Source organism: Dendrobium catenatum, unplaced genomic scaffold, assembly GCF_001605985.2.
Source record: "Dendrobium catenatum unplaced genomic scaffold, ASM160598v2 fragScaff_scaffold_1132, whole genome shotgun sequence".
NCBI lineage: Eukaryota > Viridiplantae > Streptophyta > Magnoliopsida > Asparagales > Orchidaceae > Dendrobium > Dendrobium catenatum.
Genome location: NW_021319594.1, coordinates 906,739 through 917,845, shown reverse-complemented (window position 1 = coordinate 917,845; position 11,107 = coordinate 906,739). Strand labels below are relative to the sequence as shown.

General features: G+C 37.0%; 1 protein-coding gene across 2 annotated transcripts; it reads left to right on the top strand.

Moving 5' to 3' along the window:
- The first annotated feature begins 2,893 nt into the window (after positions 1 to 2,893).
- On the top strand, positions 2,894 to 9,593 carry LOC110111017 (probable sodium/metabolite cotransporter BASS1, chloroplastic). 2 transcript variants are annotated; one of them, XM_020842702.2, is made up of 8 exons: positions 2,894 to 3,432; positions 3,526 to 3,614; positions 8,211 to 8,304; positions 8,389 to 8,422; positions 8,494 to 8,548; positions 8,628 to 8,711; positions 8,790 to 9,077; positions 9,168 to 9,593. In XM_020842702.2, exons 1-8 carry the CDS (start codon positions 2,955 to 2,957, stop codon positions 9,321 to 9,323), a joined length of 1,278 nt encoding a protein of 425 aa, XP_020698361.1. In that variant the 5' UTR covers positions 2,894 to 2,954; the 3' UTR covers positions 9,324 to 9,593. The 2 variants fall into 2 exon arrangements, with proteins under 2 accessions (XP_020698361.1, XP_020698360.1); XM_020842701.2 differs by having other exon boundaries at positions 8,199 to 8,304.
- Positions 9,594 to 11,107: the final 1,514 nt, after the last annotated feature.

The following is an 11,107-nucleotide window of genomic DNA, read 5'->3' as shown; positions in this document are numbered from 1 at the left end:
TGGGAAAATGAAAATGAATCAAATGCTCATTGGAGGCCGCTTGGGAGGGCGATGATAGCGCACGGAGATCGACGACAGAGGCCGAGAGGGTGACGCCGGAGCTCGAGGACGAGTGAGGATGGAGGTCGACAACATAGCTCAGGACAACAAAGGGCGCGACTGCTATCGTCAACGATGGTGCTAGGGAGGACAATGAAGAAGGTCACGACTGCTATCGACAACGATGCTGCTAGAAGATCGTGCTATGGAGGTCACGGCTCGAGTCGAGCTCAAATACGGAGGTCGGCAACGGAGGCCGGGAGGGTAGAGTTGGAGCTCCGCACGACGGAGGTCGACGACACTGCTCAGGACGATGGATGTTGCGATTGCTAGCCTACTCGGGATGGAGCTCGACAAGCCTCTCGACGTGAAACGAGTCGAGCTCGAGCTCGTCTTTTGAGCTCCACTCGAGTTCGAGCTCGAGCTCGGTATTTGACAATCAAGCTCGACTCGACTCTTTTGCACCCCTAATGACACCTAAAAAAGAAGAATGATTATGTGCCTCTCTCTCTCTCTCTCTCTATATATATATATATAAGTTAAGACGCATGCAAAAGAAGTGCAAATTCAACAAATTCACAATGAATGAGCTGGAGAGAAATGATGAGATTTGTGAGTCATTATGGGAGGAGGGGAAGAGACAGGGAGAGTATGTGCGATATTTTCATAAATAAAGAAACAAGAAGCCTAATGCGGTGGTGACATAAATAAGCTATATGAGACTTGTGTGTTTAGACAAATTTTGTACTCAAATGAACTTATTTTTATAACACGATATCAAAGATGATTATATTTAAAATAAAGAAGTGGATAACAAAGTTAAAAGACTAATTTATGCTTCATTTGGGATGGCTTTTTTATTGTTTTTTTAAACAATTTTTTTAATTTAAAAATTAAAAATTTTATACTAAAAAACTACTTTAAGAAGCAGTAAGAAATCAGTCCCAAAAGAATCCTTAATTCTAATGATATTAATTTATTTTGTTTTTCCCCCAACTTTTTTATAATATCAAAATTGAGCTATCAGAAAACAGTGACATAATATAAGTATTTAAATATCAAAATGTTAAATTATATCTTTTTAAACTTTTTAAACAAATATTTTAGATTAATTAATAAAAATAAGTCGATCATATCAATATATTAAAAAAATTAAAAAAATAAATAAAAGATAATTTCGGATCAAAATCAAGTTGGTGGATCAACCTGAATCTGATCAGTTTAATAATTTAATCCGAACTTGAATTTTTCGCCCGGGTTCAAGGTGGTTTGACGATCAGGTTATTTATTGAGACTCCTAATTTATTTCGAGGGCGTCGAAAAGCTTTGGATGCTATAATAATAAATAATAAATCTAAGATGTTAGATGTGTAAATAATAATAAATTGGATGGTATGTGTGTAAATCCCCATTTTTTATAGAAAAGAACAACATACTCTCAAGACTTGGAGAAATTATTCTATGCAAAGTCTGGACGTAGCTTGAATTCGGATTCCAATCAAAATAAACAATATTACCTATACAAAGCTTGTGCATACTCTTATATATAGTATGTATAATGATTTCTCGTGGGTTAATTTGGACAATTTTGAATAGAGTCGTTTGGCGTGAAGATTCAATAATTTCTCCTAGCCTAGTGCCATAACTAGAGAGATTATTTTTGTACAGACTTCGAGATGTCGATGCGTACGAAACCCAATATGAGTGCAATATATCACCTAATATAGCACAGTAACCAGTAGGTGAGGATTGGCTAAGGATGCCTCCAAAGTCATTCTAAGTTCGCATGTAATAATTTTTTGGGTGATTTACATACACATCATTTTATTTCAAGTAATTTACATGTCTAATACCTAAAATTTTAATATTACATGTCTTTCACGTATGGAATAAATATGGGTGTATGGAATGAAATATTAAAATTTATAGGATAATATGGATGATAAGAATGAAATATAAGAGTGATATATTTAATATTAAGATTTTAAATGAGTATAGATATATAATATTAAAATTTAAAATATTAGATATATAAATAATATAAAATAAAGTGATATCTACATAGCTTAATTTTTTCAAGCGGGTGGAAAACCTCCAAAGCCGCTGCATGCGCCTTTATCCTTATACAAAATTCTACTTGTTCTTCCATTAAGGGGCTGTTTGGTATGCGGATTTAGGCGGATATAAGGCCGGATTTGGGCGAAATCCAGCCAAACGGCCTAAAATGCAAATCCAAATCTCACGGCAAACGAAATCCTCCGTGGACGGAAAATTCCGCCGATTGGCTCTAAATCTCGGATTTACGAAATCCTTTGGTTCGGCGGATTTAGGGGATTTGGCCGAAGAAGCGCGCGAAAGGGAGAAAGTTACCTTCACAGCAAGCGAGCTCCCGTTGTTGAATCCGATCAAAACGTCGTAACTTCCGATCCGATAGGAAGGGAAAGTCGACGAAGGAGCGAAGTCGAACAGCCACGAAGGACGAAGGAGCCGAAGAAGCGACGCGTGAAATCTTATTAATACTTTAATAGGATTAAAATATGATCTTAAATAAAAAAAATTATTATAAAATATTATAAATAATAATTAAATAATTAATTAGTATTAATAAAATTTTGTTATATTTTATTTAAACTTTTTTTGTCGTGCTTTAATTATCTTAATAAAGTATGTCAATTTTTTAACCGCCTTAAATCCTAAAATGAATAGCCAAACAGTCGCAAAGAATTTAACTGGATTTATCATGAATGTTACCAAACAATTTTCAGGATTTAACCCCTCAGGATTTCGTAAATCCAGGGTTTGGAGGATTTACGAAATCCTCTTAAATGAAATCCTAAATTCTACCAAACAGCCCCTAAGAGTCAAGACACGTGACGGCCGTGTCTCGCTAGTCCAGCACCGCTCTGACACTTCCCATGTCGGCAACAAATCTCCTCCAACCGCCGTCATCCTCCGCTTTCTTCGCCGGAGCTAAAACATCAAAGGCAACACACCAATCATCCTCGCGTAAATTGAACTTCTCCCCAATCCATCCCACTCCACTACATTCGCTTTCATCCTTGAATCCCTTGCCCATCTCAGCATCCGCCTCCGATGGGATTTCCCGCTTCGCATCGAATGTCGCTATGGCCAATCGCAGTAGATGTGGCTCAAGGTCACTTCCGTCTCCCCTCCGAGCCGCTGGAGAACCCTTATCTGCTGCCGGCGAAGACGGTGGCGATCTGACGGCTGCCGGCGGAGTCCATGACTTTCTCGTGCGAGCAGGGGAGGCGCTTTCGATAGCGTTTCCTCTGTGGGTGAGTTTGGCGTGCTTGGTCGCGCTTTGGAAACCGCCTTCATTTCTCTGGGTTGACCGAACTTGGCAGATAGTTGGATTAACGCTAACAATGCTAGGTTTAGTACCGCGCCCTTATTTATGTATTTGATATTCGAATGGTTTTGTTTGTTTGCGGAGGAGATTAGATTTGTGGTTTTTGGTTTTAGCAGGAATGGGGATGACGCTAACGCTGGATGATCTCAGAGCTGCGCTCTTGATGCCCAGAGAGTTGGCTGCTGGTTTCGTGCTGCAATACACGGTAGTTGTTTTTTTCCTTTTTTGATCTTTCGTCTGATTTTCTTTTGGTAGTCTGGAAAATTATGTTTGTTTTGCCATTATTTATCCTTGTAAATCTTGCCACCCGCACAATTATATGTCTATCCATTAGTCTTCTCAATCTCTTTCACGTAACTTCTTAGTTCTTCCACTGCATTGGGCCCTTCTCTTCTTAATAAGTCATCAAATTCCACAACAATCTTCATTTCACGATCCCAATCAGCTTTAATGACATCAAAGTAAAAGGATTTTTCATCTACAAATGTTTGTTAATTCTAGGTGGAATTTGATTGTGTCTTTCAATGAGATTGTATCAATACAAATATTTGTGGCTCGTGAAATACAACTACATTGTGTGGAAATTGCTGTAATTCAACGTAGGTTAGGCTGTTTGAGCTCACCAGTGGGTTGCAGCGGGAGCGCTCCTCATGATTGAGGTTTGTGGGTCTTGCCTTTGAAAAAAATGTTTTCCCATGCAAGCAGTGCATCATTGCATATCTCTAGGCTTGGGCTGGAAATAGAGAGTACAGCGGTGCCGCACTCCAAACCCTAGAATTGCGGTGTTGTAGGTTGCAACAGGTTGCAACGCCACATATTATCTAATTTAAATCATGATAATATTGCATTCTTATTTTCTTGCAACATAAATGTCTACAAAAACTTGAAAAATTAAATCCTAATCTCCCTTACAACCCACTAAATTCTATACCTTATCTTCCATTTACATTCGCATCTATTTTTTCCATTCTTAAAATCACGCCACTACATTGGTTCTAACAAACTCCAAAATCTAACAATTTTTTTGAGAACTTCTTAACAATTCAAATACTCAATATTCTTATTTGAAATTATTTTTTGTAATTTTGTAGAAATTTCAATTCAAATTTTAAATTCAGTTTCAAATTGAATTTGCGAGTTAGTTACAACTATTTTATACATTCTTAAAATCATGTCGTATTTTGACGGTGAGCCTCATAGCCGTTTCCTATGGCGTTAATCTTGCCTCACCTCACTATGCCATATCTTGGGGTGAGCATCAGAGTTATATTGACACATGCAAACTAACGAAACTCATGGAGAGATGATGTCCGCCTGCAAACTCAGTTAATGTATATGTATGAAATATTCATGAATTAAATCGTGCCTCAGACGACTATGAAATGTGTGGGTATGAGCTCCATAGCTTTTCTCATAGTATAAATCATGCCTCTCTTCACTATGGCATCTACCAGGTGAGGCTCGTAGCATTTTTTACACTAGAAAACCAACTCAAACTTTAGGAGATGTTCATTTCTAAACTCAATTTCTAGCCTTTTTTCCTTCCTTTTTTTTTTTTTTGATATATCATAACTAACAAGCATGAAACACTAATGTCCATGTTTAATCAACAATTGCCTTCTTAATAAGATAAATGCAAGGGGCATAGTGCATGGACAATTATAAGAGTTAATTAATGATTGGTGGTGAATGAAGCACCAAACTGCTGGCAAATGAGTCTCCAACTTGTATATGTGTAAAACTCTCAATTATTTGTAATAAGTAATCACATATTGAGATAACTCCTCAAAATAGTGATATAAATGTGCTAATTTTTCTTGAATACTTGCATTATCTCTCAAAGAGAAGACAACAACAAGGTTTCCCTAATTAACTTGAGTTTTTACCAAATAATTTCATTACTCCTAAGCATCTCAAATCAATATAAAATTAAAAAATGAGTTTGCCCATAAAGCTTGGGTTGTGAGTCCCATAGCAACTAGTGGGCAAGCTCAGGACTTTATAAGTTATATATAGAAACAAATACAATAAGTAAGGTCATACTTTAAAACAACCCTTAGTTTTAATTACAATAATATTCAAGGAGGATGTTTTAAAAGTATACAGCATTTGTGAATAGCCTACATGTTTATAAATAAGACATAAACATACGATACTCTCACTAGAGCATTGATAATCACGTTAATGCTCCACTAAATATGTCAAGACACTAAATCATCAAAAATATATCCAAATATTACCAAGAGATACATTATCTTTTATTGTAAGAATTTATTAGCAACACCAAGATGGATTTCTTCACTGATTAGAAGAGGGTAAAGTTGATCAAGATTCAACGCACAGTGGCTCGGTCATCCACCGAGTCCAAATACCGCGCTCTAGCTGCTCTCACCGCAGACGTCATCTGGCTCCGACGTCTTCTCAAAGACTTCGGTATAACACAACATCATCCCAGAGACATACATTGCGACAACACATCTGCCATCGCTCTTGCAAACAATCTGGTGTTTCACGCGCACACGAAACATATCAAAATAGATCACTGTTCTATTCGTGATCACATACAACAACATACCATCCGGCTTCTTCCAATCAGCACGATTGATCAAGTTGCTGACATTTTCACCAAATCTCTTTCAACTACTCGATTTCGGCAACTTAGACTCAAACTGAGCGTCATTCAAAGACCCATCAGTTTGCCGGGGGATATTAGCAACACCAAGCCACAACAATCTAATGTATTAAGCTAGCCTGTAGCCTCCTATGCAACTACGGCTAGACAAATCTATAAATACGTGTATACTCATGCTATCTGTGATCAAGAATTAAAAGTTTCTCTAGAGTTTCGTTTATCTTCTTCTTCCCTGCTATTGTTCTTTCTTCTTGCATCATTCAAGATTCAACATAATTGACAGACCCAAGCACTAATGCTTGTGCAAGTGCTTTATACATTGAACTTGCTTTAAAAGTATGCCCATATTTGAAGGCATTCCTAATGTTGGTAGACTATGTCCATTGTTATATTTGGGATAATAGATTTATGAGATCTTGATTGGGTAGATCTCCATCACCCTAACTTTTCCCCATCAATCTAAATGAAACCTAACTTAACTATTAGATCTTACCTTAAAAATGAGCTTAAATTAACTCCATAATCGAGAGTGCATTCACTTAACCATTGGTTGGGGAATTTATAGGAAGTTTGGATCCCAGTCTAAAATAAAATGTGGTGTTGCATCAAGAAAAATTTGGTTGACTGAAAACCTAATCTATCTTAAGAAATATTACTATGCAGTCCCCTTTTGAGGCTCAAGGAAGGAGTTGACTTTTCCCGAGCTATCACATTCTCATCTCTAGGATCTGCTTTCAGGTCTTCTAATCATCAAGAAGGGTTTTATATTGTTTTTATTTTGTTTGCTACTGACTTTTGTGGCTATCATATTAAGTATTTTTTGAATATACAAACACTGAGGCTGCCTTCAATTTTCAGTTCCATCAAATAGTTAAATGCTTTTAACTCTCACCTATTTATGCATTTGAGTTTACTCACATAGGAAATTTTTTTTAACACTGCCGTTGCCAGGTCCCAAGTCCTGGATGAGAAAAGTGGAGGGTTGCGTTAGGTGAGAAAAAGGATTCATGTAGCCGACCCCACGTAGTGGGATAAAGGCTTGATGTTGTTGTTGTTGTTGTTGTATAGTCGAAAGAGCATGCTTTTTAAGTTAACTGGTGACTACGCTAATAAACCCTGCAATTATTTGCTTCCAGACTAGCAACTCAATTAGCGGCCGTAGATATGCTAAATGCTGAAATTTAAGGATAGATATTGTTAGGATCTTGATTGAGGAAGAAGAACTCCCTTCATGAGCTTCTTGGGGGCACTGTTTACTCTTGATGATCTTTTCAAATCACATAAATCAAATTATCATTACCAGAATGCACTAGGAAACAAGTTCTGTTAAACGGAGGTGCAAGAGCTTCAACTTTTAGAATTGTAAACCTTGATGATGAAGAGAATGAGTCCGAGAAGATAAAGATGGATAACTAAAGATAGCATCATTGATAACAAACATTAATAGACAGTAGTGAAGGTTAGTTTTTGGACTATGAGAGCCCTAGCCAAATTTTACTATAACAAAATACAAAAAGGTCGTACTATATTCAGAGAGGTCGAGCCGATAAAAAATACAATATTGTCTGGGCTCCAAATCAAAAGTAAAAATATGCCATTCAATTACAGCAAAACACCAAAAAAATCCAAAACAATTGGAGCAAAGTAAAGGGAGACGAAAAGCTGAACCAACGAAGCCATTTGATGTGATAGGCTCGAAAGTCAAGATATTCACGAGCATCCCACTTGCTCCTTCCACAGTTGCATGACAATAGTGAATTATCTGTGGTGTAGTATCAAAAATACACGACAGTTTATTTGAGCAAATCATCATTGCCCAGAGTCCGTCTACAAAGCAGCCAACAAAAAGAGTAAAGGATCTGCATTCGAGTAGAGGATTGAGACCTGAAAAACCGTAGCAACCACGAAATCAAGAACTCCAGCAGGTTTGAAAAAATCTACAACTCAAATTCTATGCCATCTCCGGATATCAAAGTAAAGCAGAAAAACCATCTTTTTAGCAGATACAAGTTTCTGGTTTTCTTGCAAGTTTTTTAGTAAGATTCCCGTGATTTTTCTCCCTATTCATTGTAGCGACACTTTTTTCTGACAGTTGACAATTGACAGATGACAGGCAAGATTAAAATATTTTATTCATCCGAACCTGTGAAGGAATAGTTTTTGATGCAGGTAATGCCATTATCAGGGTACTTTGTGAGCAAGTTCTTAAAGTTGCCATCATATTATGCTGCTGGTTTGATACTTGTGGGCTGCTGCCCCGGAGGTATGTCCGCATCATTTCCCAGCTTTCTTAAAAACCATCTCATCCATAAACCTGGCTAAAACTTGCACCATTACTCATCTGCAGGAACTGCAAGTAATATTGTCACATTTCTTGCTCGGTGGGTTTTCTGCTTTGTTTAATTTAGTTAATCTCAAATGAAGTTATTGATATCATTTCCTTGCTTTGCAGAGGAAATGTGGCTTTGTCGGTCCTAATGACCGCAGCAAGCACCTTTGCTGCTGCTGTATGAAATCAGTTTTTTTTCCTTTTTCAATTTATTTTAAGGTTTTAAGATCTCAATGATCTATGTTGTTTAATTGTAGATCATGACACCTTTCCTAACATCCAAACTAGCTGGCCAATTTGTTGCAGTAGATTCAGCTGGCCTCTTCGTTTCAACAGTGCAGGTGTGAAACACAATATCTGCATGTTTCTATCTTAACTCTCTTATGATTTTACCTTGACATATATCTTTTTAAACGCAGGTTGTACTTTTTCCTGTGCTACTTGGCGCAATTCTTAATCAATACTGCAACAATCTAGTCAAATTTGTTTCTCCAGTGATGCCATTCATTGCTGTTGCAACAGTGGCCATCCTTTGTGGCAGTGCAATTGCTCAGAGTGCCTCAGCTATCCTTTCATCTGGGTTGCAAGTTGTTATTGCTTCCATCGCTCTTCACGGCTCAGGTTTTTTCTTCGGCTATGTGTTATCGAAGCTGCTGGGCATTGGCGATATATCGGCACGAACGATTTCAATTGAAGTTGGCATGCAAGTAAGTTTACTGTGTATAAAGATTGCATCATTATACATGATAGTTTACTTCCATAGGAACTAAAAAGCTTTTACTCTTCTATGTCTGCAGAATTCAGTCCTTGGTGTTGTTCTTGCAAGCCAGCATTTTGGTAACCCTCTCACTGCAGTTCCATGTGCAGTTTCTAGCATCTGCCATTCAATCTATGGCAGTGTATTAGCCGGAATTTGGAGATCCATGCCAGTAGAAACCAAAGTGGAGGATTGATGAATGAACTCTTGAGAGATGAATACTATCATTGGGTAAGCAGAATTAAGGCCTCTTTGATTTTGACTACTATGAAATAATTAGGTTTTGTTACACTAGACTTTGAATTTAATTGCTTGCTGGATGATAAGTGTCACATAGCTCTTTATTGCATCGTGTTTTCATGAAAACTTCTGAATATTTTTTGTGGAAGGAAAAGAAAAATAGAACCTTTTTTCTGAAGATGATAGTAAGCTGTTTGATTAAGAAAATGATGGGAAATTGCTAAAAGCTTGCATACATTTCTGAAATAATATGTTTTTATGCTTTTAGAGTTACTTCCAAATTTTAGACCTATTATGTTTGACCGGTCAACTGATAGTAGAACATTTCCCTTTCTAGAGAACATTCCTTTTCAAATTTAGGTGTCATGTAGATCTAATGGGCGAGATAATTATTGTAAAAAGTGAAAATTTATATCATTCTAGAAATTGATTGGAAGATGAAAGGATTTAAAATTAGTAGAGCAAATAGTCAGCATAGGATGCTTAATGAAATTTGATATTAATGATTATGCGTATATTATCAGATGGTAATATGATAGTTAAGTGTGATAAATTTAAATATCTTAGATATTATTATATAGAAAATGTTGTATAGATTATAATATAATTTTTAGTGTAAATAATGATATTTTAAAAGAGAGATTGCTTTGAGAGGATTATAAAATATGTCGATATCATTAAGATTTAAAGATATCCTTTATCGTAGTATAATTAGATTGCATGTATGAATAACCCCATAAGAAAGGAGCTTTAAAATGAATAAATTCATAAAATATTAATTTTCTTTTATGATTATAATATTTTTTAAAAAAATTTTCACATTCGTTATTTTTATGTACACTTTATGACAACTCTAACTATTGAGAAATTATAAACAGTGCAGCTCTACGTGCAGTATATAATTGTGTTCTTATATACCTCATTTAGTTAGAGAATACAATGAGTACAGAGCCATATATTAAAAAAATAGAGCACACAAAGAGTGCACATGTGTACTCTGGTACTTCATATGTAGACCTGTCTTTCCGGTGCCCAATGATGAACTTTAATGTTGCCTCTTGGAACACAAGAGGCTTTATGATGAGGACATCGAAGATCAACGGCTACGATCGTGTCTATTTATGTATTTTATTTGTTATTTGTACTTTTCCATTTCTACCCTCACTTGAGGGCTTTGCTTTATGTTGGCCCTAGGGGCAATTATGTCTTTTATGTTTCCTTCATGTAATTGGCTATTTAAGCCTTCTCCTTCCTCTTGGAAAGGATGATTATTGATAATGAAAAGTTTCATGTTTTGTCGATCTCTTAGTGAGTTCACGTGATCTCTTAGTGAGTTCATGAGAGGAGAAGCCCGAGGAGGGTAATTCGCAATACCCGCCAATCTTTGGAAGAGTCCGAGGTTCGCGGTTCTTACGATCTCTTTGTGAGTTCGTTAGTTATCTCTATCTTTATCGTATATTTTTGGTTATCTCCTTTCTCCCCTCTTCATGCACATTCTTCTTCTCCTCCATTGACTACCGCGAGCCAAGTCAAGAGTGGAAGAAGCCGAAACCTCCACTAGCATCTCCACCCTAGCTCCACCCGTCGGCCACCCTAGCTCCACCCGCCGGCCACCTTGCCGCCGGCCTCTCCCCTCGCCGCCATTTTCCCCCACGCCTCCCTCCCCTAGCCTTCATTGGAATTTGAAATTTAAAATTCAAATTCTTTCCAAATTGGGAAGTTCCATTTATGGAAATTTTT